Here is a 21,476-nt window from a genome sequence, read left to right on the forward strand (position 1 = left end):
TTTTACACTCTTCAGAGAGCAGGCATCCTCCTGTTTTGACAACCAATATACTAATTTAATGAAAGTCTGTTCCTTAGCTCTGTATTATTTGCAGTTTAAAACTGAATTATTTCTCAGAAGAGCTTGGTCTCTTCTCTACCTAATCATCTGACCTACAGCAGTTATGGAGTGATCAGGAATATCTTGCCTGTTCTGCCTGTTGGCTGTGTGGGAAACAGAAATAAATGAAGGTAAGAGTATTTTTCTTAAACCTCTGCCCTAATTTACATAATTAAAATGAATAAAGTGTGTGTGTCCCAATCTAGAAAACCTGCAAGACAGTGAGGCAAAGCCTGTCTGTTCTTGCAGTGGTGTTTGCAGTTGAGATTGAGGATGGTGCCACTGCCAGTTCTGACCTTAGATAAGGAATTGTCACGTGCAGTAATGCCTCTTCAAATGAACTTACGGTAAAGGAGAGGCTTGTATCAGGCATGTATTCTTCGAGGTACAAAGGACCCAATCCATTTAGCTTTGAATGTTAAAAACTGGGCCTAGAGGTCAACAACCAATCATAGATTCAACTTGCTGTCTGTCCCTAGCCACCCTTAAAAGCTTGGGCATCACAAATTGAGAGTGTAATTTTGGAAGTTTATTGGGTCGGCAATACAAATACAGATCTGTTTGATGCTGCTCTACAAATTGGTGTAACAGAAGGGTAATTTTATTTCCTCCCCTGATATTTATCACTATAGGCAAGGGAAGAGGGGGGAAAGGGAAAACAGAATAAAAAGGAAGTAGCAGCAGGATTTTGCATGGTTGCCTGAGAGAACTGACATGAAGTAGTTTGTAATGCATTTGATCTATAATTCATCGCAATCCTTCCAGGCTTTTAGAGAACGGAGGAGAAAAAGGCAAGTGAGCTTAGACAAATTGTGTAAAGAATGCCCATTTGGCTTTCCCTGTCACTTTCTATAAGTGCAGGCAGATGGTGGTATGACACAGGGGAGTGGCAAGCTCTTGCTGCCTGCTGATGGAAAGGGATTCGAGGTTAGGGATAACCATGGAGATAGTGATGGCAGTGACATCCAATTACTTACAGCTGCATGGCTCACACGGAGGTAGCTGCTAATATGCTGGATCGGATTCCTTGGTGTGCTGTTGCCTAGAGACTAGCAGCAGGCATATCCTTGGCTTGATTAAAAATAGGTGTTTTTCACCAACGGATGCCTTCAGTCAAGTTAGAATTCTTCTTTCTACTATTAGCAGTGCCTGGTACAACAGGTTACCTCTTGGTTTCAGAAGCTAGAAATTGGAAATTTCATTAACAGTAACTATTATTAAGATGGGAAGAGAAAATTCACTCCTGAGAGAAGTGGCGTATGTGTAAGGAATGCTCATTCCTCAGCTAGCTCCCAGCCTCTTAAACTGCTTTAGGAGGGGAGCTTATGTAACATCTGCAACACATCAAGGGAGTGAAACAGGTGTGTTGGGAGGTGGGAGATGAGGTGGTTGACTTCAGCTATGCCAGCACAGCACCACTATTGACTTGTTCCAAGTTCCACTAGGCTGGCTTCCTGTATTTGTGACCCACCAAACTAAATGTGGCCTCCATTAAGTCTCACGGTTGAGAGATGTAAAATCAGACTTGTTCATGAGAGATTCAGGCACTGCTTCCTATTGATGATTCTGCAGTATAGTTTGACAATGATACCTAGGCAGAAAGCTGTTGAGAGCATTGAGTTGATAAGATCATGCTGGTGCCCACCATGAATGAAAGGGGGTGAAAGGAAATTGTAGAGGTGAGCGATTTTTCTGCATAGGGGAGATAACTTACTAATATATATAGTATATATATATATTAAAGGAAATAAGAGTTTAGCATTCTGTTCTCAGTTGCCAGATGACTATAGGAAACCCGTAAACAGGGCCTGAGTGCAACAACATCCTCCCCACCTGCAATTCCCAGTAATTGGTATCCAAGAGGCATATTGACTCCGACACAAGATGGAGAACTCCACTATCGAGGGCATTATTCAGTTTAAAAGGCAATAAAAAAGCATAAAAGCAAAATATGAAGTAAAAATGAAACAGGCACTTAACTGCTTATAGAGAGAAATTTATGACAACACACAAGTATCACTGGCTAAGATGAAGTGCTGGTGACAAATGTGATGCCAGTTTTGGTATCTCATGGCACAGAACACTGTAACTGTACATGGAGATTAATAATGGAGACTCATGCATTGCACATGTGCATTGCAGCTCATTTCATCCAAAGTGGTGGTTCATAGAGCCCTGTTTGGGTGTTTTCGGATCTTAGGATACTGCCCTGTGACGATTCCTGCTTATTTAGCAGGTTTTGTGTGGCTTCACATATCTATTAGATGCCTATTCTGCACTCATTTGTTTCCATGAGCGCCAGTTATCAGTAGGATTTTCCATTTAAGTTATTCATTTCCCCCTGTACTATGAGCCATGCTCACTTCCCCCTTGTTTGTGGTGAACATTTCACCAATTTATTAACATGCAATGCAGTCCTGACATTTTTGCTGGAAATAATGTTTTCTCCATTTGTGGATGGGCAGGTGTTTTAACAGCGTGGCATTCTAAGGATGCTGTTCTCACGATCTTGGCTCCTTCATTCTTAGTGGGAACTTTCAGTGGGCCCGAGTCCCATTTGCCTTTACTTGGCTTCACCAAATAGCCCTTGCCATGACCAGCAAGCCTTAAAAGGATCACCCAAATACCTCTGAGTAGACATAGGTAAGTAAATACAGGATTGCAGCCTTAGTTTACAACATGTGTGACCAGGGAGCATATGGGGATGGGGAGATAAAACAGCTGAATATTTGCTTGGATTGAGCTCTCACAGCAGGTTGTATAGCCCTGGTTTCTGTAGCACACAAGCCTTATACCTCACTGTTGCCAAGAAATATTGAAGCAGATGATTAATTCTTATGCAACAAAAAAACTGGCCCTCAACGTATATAAATATGGATAAAGAGTTTGGAATAGTGGCAAGACCAACCAATAACCTATAGTTGTGTCTTCAGTTCGTTCCATTGATTTAAAGAGCTCCTTTATAAAAGATCTTAACAATACAAGCCTTAGTGACTTAATCAGACCTATCTGAATGAATAATAAACATACTGTTTTTTCATGGCAGGAGTCTGAAAAGTAGTTACCCTGTATCTTGGTCCATTCCCCAATCTCTGCTCATGCTAACTGGATTTCCAGCTACTTTTGCATGCCCAAGATGGACAGTGTTTAACATACGCAGTTACCCCAAGAAGAACCTGAGGTGAGACAAGAATTGTTTATTATCCAGGATTCTAAGCTTGCTTCAAATACAGATATATTCCTCAAGCTTTGAAGCCGGGCAAGAGATTATTTCAGGCAGAGGGCTCAAGACAACTTTTAGAAGACATCTGAAGGCAGCCCTGTGTCAGGAAGTTGTTATGTATTTATGTGGCTTGGAAGCCACCCAGAGTGGCCTGGGCAACCCAGCCAGATGGGTGAAGTATAGATGATAATTTTTTAAATGATTATTATTACAACTGAACTGGAATTATTCTTGACACAGGGACATCTCTCCCTTTGGCACGTGCAATGCTTTGCATGATAACTTGCAAGTATAAATGAGCCATCACAGACTAATCACCACAGACCTGAGAATTAGGTTTCTTCTTACCTGGTGTCTGCTCAAATAATTAGTTTTTAAAACAGTTTACTCAACACTGCAGAATGTGGGAACTACCAAGCGAAAGGATGGCAATGCATTGCACATGCCTGCATGATCCAGGCCAGAGATGTTTTAAATCCTGTTTCCTTGATACTATGAGAGGTTACACACCCTGACCTCACACAGAGATCACTAGCAGGATCAACACACCTAGAAAGCAATTTATTCTCATAGGCAACTTGTATTTCCTCAAACAGGTAATCAGATAAGGAGACACTGTAACAGAGGCCACTGTTATTTAGGCATAAGTTATAATCATTGTTTCTTTATTTTTAGAAAATTACAATAGAAAAGTACCTTTAACAACATTATTTTAAAAAAAACAAAACCATAAATTGGAAGCATCTTCTGTTTCTGCTATTGCCAATAGGAGGAGATATGGAAAAATCAAGTTTTTTGCTGACAAAGTCCAACACAATTCTGTTATTCAGCCACCCGCTGTCACATTTTAATTCTGTACTCAAGTCTTCCATTTAGTTTTAAGAATAGGTTTTTACCTACCCCCCTTTCCCCTGCAATTTTAAAGCCTCCGACTGCTTGACATTTGTCACTTGTATTCCCTGCAAAATACCGCATTCTCTTTAAGACAATGAAGTCATTTGTTCTCAGGAGATTTAACAATACTCGGGGAAGCCCATTTGGAAAGATTTAACCGTATTAAAACAGTTTCCTTGTTTAGTCAGAACTACCAGTATTGTTATGGAAGTAACCATATAGCTGTATCATGACTAGATTGCAAAGGAGGATAGGAAGCAAGAATCTGGCATGTGGAGCATATCATTCAGGAAAGAAGGAAGCTGGTCTGTTGGAAGTTTTGTCTTCTACACCAATAAATGATCCAGGGCCCTGGCCTTCTCTCCACATCATCATGGTACTCAGAGGGACTGGCTCACATAATCATCTTTTGACGACAAGGTCAATTCTAATTTTTATTTTTTTTACTTCTCTGCCTTTTGTGAAGCAACTGTTTTTGTTACATCACTATAGACAGATATCCTGATTGACTGATTTACAGGCAGGTTGTCCAATGGTGCCTAAGTCATGTAACCAACTTCATTAGCAGGTCAGAGGACAGCGTACAAGCTGTATTCACTCAACCCACATATCACACCTGAAAATGGTGGCATGAATCAGGCTTGAGAAGGTAGATGACTAATCAAATCCATTGTGTCCACGCCCCAGTTGACGGCACAAGCAATCCAAGTAGTTGTTCAGTAAGAGAGACGTTCGCATGCAAAATCAAGCTGGTACTCTCTCCCAATACCTCAAGGGATCCTGGCATTCATCTTGGCACTGGTGGAGCAACACCTTATACAAAAGTAGGTACACAGGGGCTGCTGAATTCCTCTATACCAGAAATGTCTGCGTATAGACAGAGGGCAGACATCAAACTAATAGAACAATGGCGCTGAGTTGGCTCTTTTTATGTGAGTTTCACACAACCTGGCAGCCTTGCAGACACATGGAGGATGTTAGTGGCGCCATTGGAAGGTCAACTGTTGTATCCAAGTTTGGCACTTCCTAGAAAATCTGTACAGAAGAAGAGCCTTAGATCTGGATCCAGTGACAGAGAAGGCCTTTGGTTTTCTGCATGCATATGGGATAATGGCATGAAATGAACTTGAGCTTTACTGCTCAGTGTTTCAGTCAACTTCACAGACAGCAGCATTACCGGCTAACAACCACCACCACCTTAGCAGAACCAATCCTTCCTGTACATGGAGCAAAGGCATGCAAATGTACCCTTATTTCTTTTAAAACAAGTAGACTAGGAATGCTAGGAATGTCTTACAGAAGACATTTCCTCCGTGGCTCTGCCATTCAAGACTGGTTCCCATAGCCCAACTAGATGCTTTTCCTTTTCTCTTTTACCGAGGAATCCTACTGGTTACACAACGGCATGTTGGGAACTATGTGTCTGAATGAATACAGTATGCAGAAGTAGCTGCAGTCATTTTATTGTGATGACTGCACTTTTTCTAGCTGTTGTAATTATGAAAATGGTCTTAGTGCACAGTAGAAAGCCATAGAAAAAAAGCACATCTCCTCCATATAGTTTTATATCAAAATATGTGACCACAGATAAAATACAGCATAAACCAGCTGTCAGAACTGCCAGTATACTGTTCAGCACACGGTAATATATCCCAAAGTTACAAAGACATTTGCATATCTGATTGTCTTGCTTGATATAATTTGGCACAACTGGGAGAAGCACGTACCACAGGAATACTTCATATGTTCAACACACATCCTCTCAGGCTCCCCGTCAGGATAGCCAAAGAGTCTATACAATTTAACAATACGCTTTTTAAAAATCTGAACAAGATTTAAAAACATGCCTTGAACATGCAGCTTAAAAGGACAGGGAAAGAGAAATTTCAATTACACGCATTCAAAAAGTCAAGAACGTAATCAGTGATCCAACCCAGCGTAAGATCTTTCTACTTAAAATGCTTAGTATAAAAATACTTGGTTCTCTTTGTTGCTTTGTTTGAAAATAACTTTTTCAAACCAGATGTTCAGCCACGCTTTTTAGAATCCGCACTCTTCCTTACAATTTTATACAGCATAAAAGAGGAAAACATTATTATTACTCAGTATTTTTTACTTTACTTCTAAAAGAGCAGATGTGTGATAGAGGCTGTGGCAAAGTCTTGAAGGAATCCAACCTTGTGTGAGGTTTTTTCAAGCCTGTAAGAAAGGCAAGATGCATCAGTTAGAAAAAGGCAATCACAATCTTGGAACGATGAGAAAGTGGAAGAGTCTGTGGGTGTTCACGTACATATGGACACCTAGATCTCTAGGCCAGGGGGTTTCAGGCACAAGGCACAGGGCCCCTCAATAAGAACATAGGTAGCACCTTGCTGAAACAGATGCAGTGCTGACAAGTAGGATACCCCTCCCCTCTATGGAATCTGCTAGTGGAGAAATTGCCAGTTCTGCTCGAGACCTTCTCTTAAGAGCAGAACAGAACCTTTAGCACTCAAAGAATAATGTGTGAACACAGGGCAAAACAGAATAGAAAGAAGGTGAGGGTGGATTAAATTATGTACAGGAATTCTTTAACTTTCTTGTGTCGTAAGACCCTCTGCTTGGATTTGCACACTGATTTCACTGTATGCATGGGCTCTGGGGGTGCCTCTTCCTGTGTATGCATTTCTCACTCCATGGCAGCGAGAGAGACATGCTTCTGACCGATTCCAAAAGGAAAAGCAACACCAAGTGTTACTGCTGAGCTCAAGCCAATTGAATTAGCAAGCTGCTATCTCAAAGAAAGCTTCAGTGCGGCCAAACGCAAAACAGAGCTCTTGTATGAACAAAAGCTTTGCCTTCTGAAGCTATGCTATATATCAGGGGCCGGCAAAGTTTTTGTGGCTTGGGCCGGTTCACGGTCCCGCAGACGCTACGGTGGGCCGGAGTGTGCGTGCATGCATTCATGCGCAAACGCTATTTCCGGCATTCCTTCTGGTACGGCGGAGGTGTGCGCAGCTTCCCATTGGCTGCAGGAGCTTCCTGCAGCCAATGGGAAGCTAGCCAGCATCGCAGAAGGCGGTCCCCACTCTGCTCCGTGCTGGTTTAGTGCAGCGCATGGGAGCCGACCGAGCGGGCCACTTGTGGCCCGCGGGCCTTAGGTTGCCAACCCCTGCTATATACTGATCACCCAGCAGCAGCCAACTGGTGGTTTTTCAGTGCAAGGTTATTTCCAGCTAGCACTGCCAGCTTGGTTATACACCAGGGAAGATGCATATAAACAGCATTTATTCAGCAGAGTCTCTTGGCTCAAAGTCAAGATGATCCAAGATGAAAATGGAGGGTCTAAGGCTTTTGGCTGCACTGCTTAAACTGTCTGGCTCATCAAATTAAAGCATATTTTCGCAACCAGGTCTTCACTTACCCACCACACTGCAAATTTGAAGATGGAGGTAAGATACCCAGTAGCGACTTAGGAAGAACGCATTAATACCCACAAGACAGATTGTAGCCGCCATCACACACCTGGTACCTGCACAACAGAAAGGTACATGCGCTGTCAGAAACATTCATGCTTCTTTAGAATGAAATGGGTAATATGACAAGGACCATCTCTAAAGATGTTAAAGGGAGATATGAAATCATGTCTTCAAATTGCAAGAGAGTAGATGTACAACACACAAAGAGTTACGTTACCAGAAATACTGCCACAATCATCATCTTAAAACTTTAGCATTGAATTCATCGGTGGGACAGTTGGTATTATTCCCCATAATGGCTACAAAGATTCTTAATATGAATATTTCCTTATTGAAAAAAGTTGGTACATTATAGGATTGTTTTTTTGTTAATTTATTAAACTTAATAGCAGCTTGACACCCAAAGCTCTCCAAGCGATTTACAATAAAGAAAAATACACAATGCATAGCCAGTGCTTTTTTTTTCAGGGGGAACTCACCAGAAATCAGTTCTGGCACCTCTCAGGTGGGCACCATTGCCATTCTAAGAGAATGAGTGAGTTCCAGCACCTCTTTTTCTAGAAAAACAGCACTGCATAGGCCCTTAGATATAATTATATCAAATACATAGGGCCTTTTCCCCCAGTGAATACAATGACTGGACAAATGACAGAGATTGGACACCTTAGCTTCTGTGTTTAATAGTGAAATCTGAAGATTGCCTCTATCTAGGAAAATCCATTTATAATAGTGTTGGAGATTGGAGAGAGTTCTCAGCACGACCGCAACATACAAATCTGCTAAACCACAACAGCTGTAGCCGAACTAATTAGACATCAAGAATATAAGCAGCGGTTTGCCCTGGATCCACTGTCTATGTTCTTGAGGAATTATAATTTCAGGGTGAAAACCTACTGAGCCTTTACTCTTGACAGCGACTTTCAAACAATGCTGACTGTACACCAACAATACCACATTTGTCCCTTTGCTTCTTTTTCCTCGTCTTTTTCTTTTCTATGACAACCTCATCAGTGTTCAATTGTTTTCTAGCTTGAAAAGCCCCACTTTTGCAAATGACACAATAACAACAGTCCAGCAGAGGCTTGACAACCATATGTCAGGAGTGCTCTGATGGTGTTTCCTGCTTGGCAGGGGGTTGGACTCGATGGCCCTTCTGGTCACTTCCAACTCTATGATTCTATGATTCTAGCTTAGGGACAGGGTTAGAGTGCTCCTATGCAGCCAAAGCCACAACTAAGCTGGACTCCCATCGAATCCTTCCTCCATCTGGTGTTCCCAGTTGCACAGTAGCTTTATTAACTATGTTTTCTTAACGTGCCCCATTTTTGCTGAAGTCAAGCTTGACCTGTTTTTCAAAGGCCATGAGAAGCCTCCCTTCACCCAATCTGACCAGCACCCCAGCTCCAACACCCAAAACATTGTTTTAAATAAAAAGGGTAGCTCGATGCTTCTGAGAAGGTCACAAGCAACACACCATGGCTATTCCTCCTTTCTTCCCTCAGTATCTGGATTTTAGACGTCTACCTCTGCACATCAAGAGACGGTCATTATATTTGGCTAGTATAGCCAATAAATTAACCGAAGGATAGGCTGCTCAATGGCTACTCTTTCCACTGAATGCCTTTTGGGTGAGATTATGGTGATTTATTTATTTGCCAGTCTCCTCCTGCATTTGTCTAAAGGCAATTTACAAACATGCTGTAAAACACGGCTAAAAATCGTTTTAACAACAGTACAAAAACAACAGCTAAAGGCAGATGTCCATTTTACATGGTTTTTAAATCTAAAGCGGAGGCCTTTTCATCTGAATGGATAAGCTTGTCAAAACAAAACAAAGTCTTCTACTGTTTCTGTAAAGTACAGGTTAAGTGTGCTCCTGTCACAAAACAAGGGCAGCCCCACTGAAAGCCTTCCTTTCAGTTACTGTGCAGAAAGTTTCTGATATCTGGGGGACTTTGAGGAAAAACTCCCCTGCAGAACACAGTCTCCTACTTGGTATGCAAGAGAAAAGGTAGTCTCGATCTTGAACTTGGTTCAGTAGCAGGATTGGCAGCTGGGAGTAGGTTTGCTCCCATAAGCAGCCTAACTGAAACTGCAGCCTCAAGGGTAGCCTCCCGCCCCCAAGAGCACTGCAGTAATCCAACTTTGAGGTTTCCAATAACAGACAACTGTGGTCCAGCTGTCCTCCGGGAATGGCTGCATCTGCCTTATCAGGTGAAGCCTTACCAGCCGCTGAGGACACCTGCGTCTCTGGTGTACTAATGCTACATGCAAGGGAGCAAATTCCTATGGCCAAGTGCATCATGTATACTTGCTGAAGCATGTAAATAATGCTTAGAGAGGCAGGTGCTTGGCTTGTTACATCAGTCTCAGCACTTCTTAAAATAGAGCCCTTTTGTCTTCTATTGTTCATGTAACATGCAAAATCATTGGAGGTGAACTCTTTCTTTCTTTACTGAGGCTTTCCTATTGCAGCAGCCAGCTTGCCGCTGAGGGAACTGTTCCCAAATATGGCTCTGCGTGCATCTGGAAGGGGGAGAACAATCCACAAGGACTCAAGCCTCATTTTTGCATGCATCTCTTGCTCACTCTGATACGCTGGTATGAAAACAACTCATTGGCTCCCTCTCTCTAGGGGGAAAAAAACAACCACCACAATCCAATAATCCTAGATAAATTTGGGCTTTGGAAGATAAAATCACTATATTAGGGAAAGGCCGTTTGCTGAGTTTATTCTTAAAGGAAAACGGCAGCACATTGTACTTCTAACCACACACAATGAGGTTTGTGTTTTCAGACGTCAGAAGATTAAATGGATTTGTGAGTGCGGATATGAGACGAAATTTTGAAGTTATTCAGCATCACAGCACAATAGTTGGTATCTATGTTAAAGCAGGCACCTATTGTCCTGTGATGCTGAACAATTTCAAAACTTTCTGGGGTGGCAGTTGGGTATGTATTTCTTGAGCTAATAAATCAGAATATAAGTTGAGTTTCACTGAACACTGCTTGCCATCATCAGCAAACCTTTATTGGCATCACATACTGCTTGCCCTAAGGTTCGTATAGTAAAAGCTATGGTTTTCCCAGTAGTGATCTATGGAAGTGAGAGCTGGACCATAAAGAAGGCTGATCGCCGAAGAATTGATGCTTTTGAATTATGGTGCTGGAGGAGACTCTTGAGAGTCCCATGGACTGCAAGAAGATCAAACCTATCCATTCTGAAGGAAATCAGCCCTGAGTGCTCACTGGAAGGACAGATGGTGAAGCTGAGGCTCCAATACTTTGGCCACCTCATGAGAAGAGAAGACTCCCTGGAAAAGACCCTGATGCTGGGAAAGATGGCGGGCACAAGGAGAAGTGGACGACAGAGGATGAGATGGCTGGACAGTGTTCTCGAAGCTACCAGCATGAGTTTGACCAAACTGCGGGAGGCAGTGGAAGACAGGAGTGCCTGGCGTGCTCTGGTCTAGGGGGTCACGAAGAGTCGGGACACGACTGAACAACTAAACAACAACAACAACAACAAAACTGCTTGCCCTTCGCTGCACATATTCCCTTGAATGAACAGATAACGAGTGTGTTGGGAGAGATCTCATGCATATTCTGCTGAGAATGTGTGACAATGAAGCCCAATAGGTATACAGCTAGTACTCTGGCTGAATGGACGGTGTACTTAGGACATGCCCCAGAGTCCTCTGCAACACACAGCGAGACGCAGCTGATGCGGAAAGTGTTCTCTGCCAATAGAAGGTTTGAAGAACACTGTTCTACAGCAACCAGAACTTTGGGGTATGAAGTGCTTCCTGAGATTCTGGAACCAGCATTCTGTAAGGGAACAAATTTTGCAGTTCTCTCCCATCAGTTCAGCCTCACTACCTTCTGTCCTTGCTGGTTCAGTTTTTAAGTCATCCCAACCTATTTGCAGCATGCAGCTCCGCATGCATCTTTCACCCTCAAACCTCATGTCCTTTAATAACCCCACTGATTTATAGCTCTCCAACTTTGATGTGCAGCCAGTGAAGCTTTCATTAATTTTTAAGAACAGATTTGTTTTCTTTGGCTGAAATGGGACGAAAAACAGGGAGGGAAGATTATTGGTCTATTGCTCTCTGCTGCTTTACAAAAAAGCAGGAGGAGACAGAGAGGCTACATGTTGGTTGCTTTTATCTTCAGAGGGTCAAAGGAGTTTTTTGTGTTTTGGACACAAACCCCATGCAGTGTTTTTTCCCCGTGAACTCAGCTAGCCAATCAGACTCTGGGGTCAGTCCCAGACTCTTGAGGATCCCTCCCACATATTGCAGGAGGAAAGTAACAAATAAATGCAGTGTGGTGGGGATAAGAGCGGCAGACTCGTAATCTGGTGAACTGGGTTCGCTTCCCCGCTCCTCCAGATGCAGCTGCTGGGTGACCTTGGGCTAGTCACACTTCTCTGAAGTCTCTCAGCCCCACTCACCTCACAGAGTGTTTGTTGTGGGGGAGGAAGGGAAAGGAGAATGTTAGCCTCTTTGAGACTCCTTTGGGTAGTGATAAAGCGGGGTATCAAATCCAAACTCTTCTTCATCTACACTTAAGGTATTATTTATGCCCCGGAAAGAAATGGTAGAGGGGGTGATGTGTGACTATGCAGACACTAATCGCTGCCACCCAAGGCAAGGGGAACATTGATTCAAATTGCTGTATTTGACGTAGAACACCTTAAATGGCTCAGGACCACAATATGTCAAGGACAGCCTCTTCCATGTGAACCTACGCAGCCCCTGATAGCATCTTCTGTGGCCCTTCTTCATGCGCCTCCTCCTTAAGTGGTCTGGAGGGTGGTGACACAAGAACGGGGCCTTCTCTGCAGTGGCTCCCTGCAGGATGCTTTTCCCAGGGAGGTTCGGCTGGCACCTTTATTATACACCTTTAGGAGCCAGGCAAAAATGTTCCTCTTCAACCAGGCCTTGGGCTAACTAACAACCTATACTCTTTTCAATGTGTTTGTGGGAGAAAGGGAAACGATAAAAGAGTTTGGTCAACAGCATGAACCAGCTCTCTTTCGTTCTAAAAAGGTTGAATATTTATTCCCAGAAAGGGGATTGCAGGGAGTAGGGGGGTGGCGACACGGAGAGAGACTACCTGCAAGCAGTACAGAAGGAGCAATTTCAGGCCCAAGGCTGCATGACAAGCAGAGAATGGAAGTAGCCACAAGCCTCCCACCAATCCATATGAGACCGAGGAAGTGAAGAAAACAAAAACAACACAGCGCTCGGGCTCCCTCTTGTGCTAATCTGGAGCATTTGCACAAGGTCTTTCTCATCCACTTACACAGTATTCAGCAGAACTGACGGGACTTCCAGCCCTGAGAAGTAGCCTCTGAGGGAGGGAGCCAGCGCATCTGGAGAGAGAGAAAAAATCAAAACAAAAGTGAGAGACAAGACTTGGAAGGCATTTATAAGAGCGGCCCTCAGCCTCCTCGGACGCAGGACTCACCTTTGAATCTCAAGCAACGCGTTCTTTCATCTCAATTTGAAATTTACACCCCACCTTCTTGCAGATGCCCCAAGGCAGCTATGCAAAGCAGGAAGATTAACAACAGAATACCATAACAACAACAGAATGTTAACAAAATGTATCACGCTGGCCTTATGGATAAACTGACAGACCTACTAAGGAGGAGGGAAGGACGAAGGAGCAGATGAGCTAGTAGAGAGATGGAATTGTTTTATTAACCACTGGACTCTCCACTATGATAATGCGAGATTAGAAAGGTACCTGTTCATACAGATTACATGGATTCTGTAAGTTTTACACCTGTCTCTAGAGCATCAGGGGACATCGTAAATCTGGAGACGGAAGAAGCATTGAACACGGCTGTTCTGTAATTTTTTTTCACCCTTGTAATTATGTAAAGTTTTTTATCTTTTATCCTTTTTTAAGCATTTATTTTGTCTGCAATTTTTGGTGTTATTCGATCGTGTCCCAGTGTCCTGAGGACGACATCATCATTTATATTATTATATTATATTATATTATATTATATTATATTATATTATATTATATTATTATAAATACCCCACCCATCTGGCTTTGTTTCCCCGGCTAAAGTTTTGATGTCTCCACTGTTTCCTTTTGGCACTGTTACTTTGTGTGTGTGTGCGTGTGTGTTTCCTTTTTATCTCTTATAATAAAAATAAACACACACACACACACACACACACACACACTATTGTAGCTTTAAAACTGAACAGATGCAATAAAGAGCAACCCAATACCATTAGAAGCTCAAGGGAAATGGCAGGTGTCTGTCCTGACATGACCCACTTTCGTACTGTGCCTCTTGAACAGCTTCTCCACAACCTGGTGCCCTCTAATGTTGTTGGGCAAAAACTCCCATCATTCCTGACCATTGGCCATGCTGGCTGAGGCTGGTGGGAGTTGGAGTCCAGCAACAACTGGAAGACACCAGGTTGAGGAAGTCTGTTCTAGTGGGACCAGATGGAAGATCACTGGGCACATGCAAGAACATGCCCCTCTCAATATTTTCTAGAATGGAGACAAAGATCACAGGTCCCCAAGTGCCGCAGGAGAGTTCCTAATCAAGTTTTCAAATCAAGATAGGGCACAACAGGCACCCACAGTTCCACTCATACAGCAAAATAGCTTAAAATTATTATAGGAGAATTTTTTTCTACATTTTATATACAAAACCCCAAAAGAGAGATACAAAATTAGTATAAACTGAAAAAAGACAACACCAACTCTATTCCCGAGCCACACCACCCGTGGAAAGTTGTCAGGTTTTTCAGCAAAACACCTCTAGTCCCTGGGTCACTATCGGGAAATCGGAGTGGATTTGAGAGCTGAACTAGACCAAACATTCTTCAGATGCTATACCCAGCCCATCCAGACCCCAACAATACTTATAAATTTAGACATTTCCTGGCAATTGACACCAGCCATCCCATCAAAACAGATGCAAGTGTTGCATTAAGTGAGAAAACAGCCAAAATGAATCAGAGCCTTCAAGTTGTGCTGGTGGTGTCAGTAGGGCTATGCTAATTTCAGAGTGTGATATATATATATTCTCTATCGCATGTGTACGCACAAACATTTCCAGAAGCAAGAATTTTTAAGAAAACAAATGTTCATTATAAAATTTGTGGGCATGCAATATGCCTTGCCTCCTTCTTTTAAACAAAACAGGCACGTTCATTTTTATTTGTATGAGTCCATCTACTGAAAGTTTCACCGAGATCATATAGTGGAAGGGCTGCCAAACTGGCCCACGGACCACCAGTCCACAAGCATCGTTCAGGTGGTCCACGACAAGTCTGTGGATTTGTGGCTGAAGACAGGAGATGGCACATCAACTATCACATTAATTCACACTGGTTTTTCGTTGTATTTTACCACTTCTCTCTTATTTTATTACACTTGGGAAGCTATGGAATTCAAATGGTAATGCAGCAAGATACAAAATATAAGAAGCAATAGAAATAAAATTAAAACCAAACAGCATCTAGCACAGTGTATTGCAATTGCTACAAAAGGAAGTGGTCTAGCAAGACCCTTATTAATTCTCATGTGTCATATTTGTTTGGGTGGGGGGAATGAAAGCAGTTACATATACTTAAACATCCAGTCTGACTACCACTAACTTTTCAATAGTATACTCTGAAGATTCTCAACTACCAGACAAGAAGGTTGGTGGGGGAAGAAGACTCATAAGGACTCTGGGAAAGGGGGTGCCTTACCGGAAGCAAACCCTAGTAAAGGTAAAGGGACCCCTGACCATTAGGTCCAGTTGTGGACGACTGGGGTTGCGGCGCTCATCCCGCTTTATTGGCCCAGGGAGCCGGCGTACAGCTTCCGGGTCATGTGGCCAGCATGACTAAGCCGCTTCTGGCGAACCAGAGCAGCGCACAGAAACGCCGTTTACTTTCCCGCCAGAGCGGTACCTATTTATCTACTTGCACTTTGACATGCTTTCGAACTGCTAGGTTGGCAGGAGCAGGGACCGAGCAACGGGAGCTCACCCGTCACGGGGATTTGAACCGCCAACCTTCTGATCGGCAAGTCCTAGGCTCTGTGGTTTAACCCACAGCGCCGCCTGCGTCCCTTAAGCAAACCCTACAAGACACCTAAACAGGACCAAGAAAGAGCTCCTGCCCTACAAGTCAATACCTAGATGACAAGCCCAATTACCTCCTTGCACCATCTTTTTCCAAGCTGCACAAAGCCTGCTCTCCCATTTAGAGCAGCTGGCCTCTTCTGAGTTCAGTGCGCAAATGAGTAAGTCAGGCAAGAGGGCAGGGGCAAAGCAAAGCCAGAGACTGCTGCTAAGATTATCTTTTATCACGTAGCAATTAGAAATGTGGGGGGAACATACAGCAAGTTCCAAAGAGCCAAGTTCAGTTGGTTTGGGAAAGAGCGCTATAATCCCAAACCTTCATCACTATGGCCGCAGAATCAATTGGGGCAGAATTCAATTCACCACAAGAGGGAGCTCTTGCAGTCATACCCCTCCACCGGCTTCACCTTGCTCTGAAACTGCAGACATTAATGAATTCTTCACCAGGCAATGGAGTTTCCATCTGCCCTGCCCCACACGCCAGCCCTGGAAGCCTTTCCCAGACCATGAGTTTGAGAACAGCAGCAGCAGCTGAGGAGAGGAGTTCAGGTGTATTTTTTAAAAAAATAGTTTTATAAGTTGTGTGTCCTTGTCACAATTTTACCCTTTTTGTATCTTTTGTGGCATTTTATGCATTGCAATTTGCTGTTATTTTTATTGATTATAGATTGGCAATTCTCTATTGTGGTTGATAAGTGTAAACTGATTATTATGTGCTGATGTTTAACTTTACGGTTTTACTATTAGATTCTGGTGGATTGTTGAATGTTGCTTTGTTTGATATAAGCTGTTTAAAGTTATTGTGACTTTTTATACTGGATTAGATTGCTAGCATTGATGTTTGGCATTTTCTTATGTTTTTATATGTGTTGGAATCCACCCAGAGTGGTTGAGGCAACCCAGCCAGATGGGCAGGGTATAAATAAAAATAAATAAAAATAAAATATTATTATTAATGAATTCAAAGCCATACTATGGTTTGGGTGCCTAATTCCAAACACACCCATGGTGAAATCTTAGGTGCGCCTTCTATTCAGAGGCATGTCTCACTGGCTTCAACACTGGAATTCAATCTCAGGAGTGTGTAGGATTGCAACATAAGACTTGTGCAGATGATCCTTTTCTTAAAGATACGGGTCATGTACAAATGCAGTGGTGAAAGACAAGTGAACATTTAAACTATCTCTGTCTCTCATTTCAAACAAGCAAGCAAACAAACAAAAGACTTCTGGGACAAAAGCATTACTTCACTGCAACAACAGTGCAATGTAGCAAGCAAATGGAGCGGCCCTAGTTGCCGCTGCAACACAAAAATAGTGAAAGTCCACAAGGATCTTAAATGCTGTCAGAAATTCACATGGCAAAGAGGGATTCACCTGTGCCCTAAAAATTGTAATGACAGTGCCATGCAAACATGCCTAGGGAAATAGTTCTGAACATGGTGCCCCTTCTGTTCTGCTCCCACCCAACATGCGTCTTTCTCTGGCAGCTACAATTCAGAGAAAGAACACAATGTAGTTCCTCCACCAGCACCTACACCCCCCTCTCTCACACCTTTGTAACTACCATGAGTAAGTTCCATGATTTTTCTGCTTGGTAAGACAAGGCAAGCGGCAGCCTAGTTTAGAAGAACAGCCACCTATTTAACTGAACGGTGGTGTTGGCGTGGGAGGTCATGTACGCAAGTGAAATGGCGGGGAAAGGGCTTCTTTACACCTTGACGTAAACCGTATCCCTGAAGTCTCTGACCAAGAGGTTGTAACTCCCATAATTCCTTGGGGCTATTCCCCACTACACGCAGGAACAGACCCACATGCAGATTTGACAGGGAAGCAAGCCAGCCCTGCGTGACACACAAGTCTTTTCAAAACATTTGCTTGTCTCGTTCATGCTTCAGAAGTCTTAAAGGCTATGCTTAATGGTGCAGCGTGCAAAGCAGTCCTGGCAGAAACTGCTATAGTGTCCTGAACCACCAGCTGACCCTTTTCCAACTCAGTTTCACTGAAGAAATGCAAAGGGAGGGAAAAACATTATGAGGAGGCCTTTACTTACAGAGTTTTCTGCCTCTAGGTCTGTTGGGGCAGTCAATACTGTACGATCTGTACATCTGACAGGACTTGTCAACAACTTAAAGGAATCCAATGAGAATTAAACGTGCCCATGTGAGCGAAGGGATAAAAATAGTTTTGAGGGGCAATGCGTGCTTTTAGATGAAGCAGCGAGCACCATCCTTAATTAATCAAGGAGGCATCTCCTCGTGTGTTCAAGAAAACGGTGAAGAACTTTCCTAAAATGGTGTGTGGTTTTTAAAAAAAATTAAATACACTTATGTTTGCCTAGTTAATCAGGGAACCTTGTTACTTGATCAAAAGTTTTAAAAATAGATTAATCTGCCTGATTAAAAATATTGCAAACCCAGTACTTGAGAAGCAGGGAGAGTGGGGAGGAAAGGAGACAGAAGATATGGAACAAGTGTGGATTTGAATGCTCATCTGTCCTTAAACAGCACCATTTGAATCCTACTCCAACCCTGCAGTACAACTGGGGGGAAGCATCCCCAGCCAATTGCCATCCAGCTTGTTTTAAAACCTCAGGCAAGGAAGAGTCCTGCCCCCCTGACTTCTAAGAAGTTTCGATTTTTAGCTGCTCTTACCATCAGCAAGTTTCTCCTAATATTCAAGCCAAATTTACACCCTTGTAAGTTAGGTAAAGGTAAAGGGGACCCCTGACCATTAGGTCCAGTCGTGACCGACTCTGGGGTTGCGGCGCTCATCTCGCTTTATTGGCCGAGGGGGCCGGCGTACAGCTTCCGGGTCATGTGGCCAGCATGACCAAGCCGCTTCTGGAGAACCAGAGCAGTGCACAGAAACGCCGTTTACCTTCCCACTGGAGTGGTACCTATTTATCTACTTGCACTTTGACGTGCTTTCAAACTGCTAGGTTGGCAGGAGCAGGGACTGAGCAACAGGAGCTCACCTGTCGCGGGGATTCGAACCGCCGACCTTCTGATCGGCAAGTCCTAGGCTCTGTGGTTTAACCCACAGCGCCACCCGCGTCCCATCCCTTGTAAGTTAAGCAACATCAAATCTAGTCTTGAATGAGTCTTTCTTCTGTATGTAAGAGCCATTCAAGTATTTTTGAAGAGTGCTCTGACATCTCTCCTCAAGGCTTCTCTCCTTCAATCTTTCTGCACAGGATTGCTTTCCCACCAGCCATATTCACTGCTCCCTTTGAAATAATTCCAGTTTGTCTCCATGTTTGGTGCCCAGAACTGGATGCAGCAGAGTCCAGATAAGATTTGACTAGGGCACAGTCAAATTGAACTATTACCTCTCATCGCTTTCGGCTTTATCTCTCCATCACTTTCCCCTTGGGCAAACTTTGACAAGAGGGCAGAACCACTCACCAGTCAATCATCTGACATCATAATGACAACAGGGGATGGGTGTGGTGTGTGAGTGGTACCATCCATCTGTCAGTGTTGGCCCACAAGAGTTGGGTAAAACGGCAGACAACGACCAAGCAGGACTGAATTCCTCACACACTGGTTGATTTGCAGGGAGTTCAGTCCTGCTTCTTGCAGCATTTGGGTACACGGGAAAACCTTTTGCAAGCGCAAACTGAGGAGGATTGAACTCCCCACACATAAAAAATGGCAGTTTACCATTCTATCAAGGCCATTTTGGATTTTATTTCTGTTTTCTGACGTCCACCTCTCAACGTTAGCTGTTCACATTCTTCTGTAATGGAAGATAACGGGGGGCGCCTCCAGGAAGGAAGTTAAACCGCTGGAGAATCTGAGAGCCTGCTGTGGCTCCTAAGACCGGGAACTTGTAACTGTTGCCTTCCACATTGCTTTTGTTGTGTTAGCAGCCCCAAAGTAACCCCCCCAGGGCACAAGTGTGGGTAATAATAATAATAATTTATTATTTGTACCCCGCCTATCTGGCTGGCTTTCCCTAGCCACTCTGGGTGGCTTCCACAAAGACCAAAAATACACTAAGATGTCACACATTAAAAACTTCCCTGAACAGGGTTGCCTTAAGATGTCTTCTGAATGTCAGGTAGTTGTTTATCTCTTTGACATCCGATGGGAGGGCGTTCCACAGGGCGGGCGCTACTACCGAGAAGGCCCTCTGCCTGGTTCCCTGTAGCTTTGCTTCTCGCAATGAGGGAACCGCCAGAAGGCCCTCGGCGCTGGACCTCAGTGTCCGGGCAGAATGATAGGGGTGGAGACGCTCCTTCAGGTTTACTGGGCTGAGGCCGTTTAGAGCTTTAAAGGTCAACACCAATACTTTGAATTGTGCTCGGAAACGTCCTGGGCTGCCCAAACAACAAGGAAACAGGCAGCAACCTTTTTACACGCATCTGATTGACGCATGGTCATCACTGTGGACCTGGAAGCGGCCCAAAAATGGGGCAGAAAGGGGTGGGTGGGCACAGTCTGCCAATGCATGGGATGATCTCAAATGCAATCCCTGTGCAAATGGCGAGTTGCCTATAGATTTGCTCAACTATTATTGCCCAAAAGGCCTGTCTTGCAAGAAAGACCCACATGGCGCTGTGCAAGCTTGCCCTTACTCCCCTCTCGATTCCACCCACCCATCGATGGTACAGCCTAGTTTGTAGTGGACTATTCTTGTTCATATCCCACCACTCACCACAGTAATAACTAGCTGTGGCATCACTTGGTTTGTCAACAGATTCTACGGCAGAGGACCACATGGGTTTTGGGGGTTATCTGGTGCTCTGGTTGTGGGCTGCCAGTGCCTGCAACATTCAGGATACCAACCACTGCTAATCCAGGCACATTGGAAGGATCGGCACAACCAACGCAGCCATTGCTGTGCCCAAATTTCTCAATAGAAAGCACCTCTTCTTTGAGTTTGTTGCTTCCATCTTACACCAAACGTGCTTTCAAAGTGCTAAAGCAGATCAAGACATAGTGGCTTGCAGTGCCAGGAGGCCAGCACAAAATACCTTTCTGGCACTTGGACTAACAACAGCACATGGCCTGCCCAATCTAACACCTACAAGCCATCTATCGCAGCCCAATTGCTCTTGAATGGAAACTTTGATGATCCTTGCGGTCCCTTCCAAGACTACAATTTATGAATTGCATGACGCTCAGGGAGTCATTTTGGACAGAACAGCAAATATCCACATGTGATGACAATGTATGAAATGGCAACTGAAATGACATCATGAGAAATGTGGTAGGTAGGGCTAAAAGCAGGAAGAAAACAAAGCAGGAACATATCCAGTGTGAAATGTACTTTGAATAGTACTATTCCAGTTTACCTGCTAACCTAGCAGTTCAAAAGCACGTCAAAGTGAAAGTAGATAAATAGGTGCCACTCTGGTGGGAAGGTAAACGGCATTTCTGTGCACTGCTCTGGTTCGCCAGAAGCAGCTTAGTCATGCTGGCCACATGACCCGGAAGCTGTACGCCGGCTCCCTCGGCCAATAAAGCGAGATGAGCGCCGCAACCCCAGAGTTGGCCACGACTGGACCTAATGGTCAGGGGTCCCTTTACCTTTACTATTTTAACTTGTGCTGTGTCGACCTCTCTGAATTACTGTCCTGTGCCCCTGCACTCACAGTGCCTAGTTTAACATGTCCCCCATTTAAATGTTCTTCAATTTTATCATCTTCATCCAAGGAGGGGGGAGTTTTGTTCTGAACT

The 21,476-nt window shown here is 43.8% G+C and overlaps 1 protein-coding gene across 1 annotated transcript in view; it reads right to left on the reverse strand.

Moving 5' to 3' along the window:
• Positions 1-3,966: 3,966 nt before the first annotated feature.
• RBPMS (RNA binding protein, mRNA processing factor) overlaps positions 3,967-21,476 on the reverse strand; it is a 74,849-nt gene continuing 57,339 nt past the window's right edge. Inside the window, exons 7-9 of the mRNA XM_083420674.1 lie at positions 12,985-13,054; positions 7,620-7,727; positions 3,967-6,415 (exon numbers count right to left, since the gene is read on the reverse strand). Of these exons, the coding sequence (XP_083276800.1) occupies positions 12,992-13,054 (63 nt within the window). The 3' untranslated portion in view covers positions 3,967-6,415; positions 7,620-7,727; positions 12,985-12,991. The remainder of the gene's footprint in view (positions 6,416-7,619; positions 7,728-12,984; positions 13,055-21,476) is intronic.

This window comes from Podarcis tiliguerta, assembly GCF_965153285.1.
Source record: "Podarcis tiliguerta genome assembly, chromosome: 17".
Taxonomy (NCBI): domain Eukaryota; kingdom Metazoa; phylum Chordata; class Lepidosauria; order Squamata; family Lacertidae; genus Podarcis; species Podarcis tiliguerta.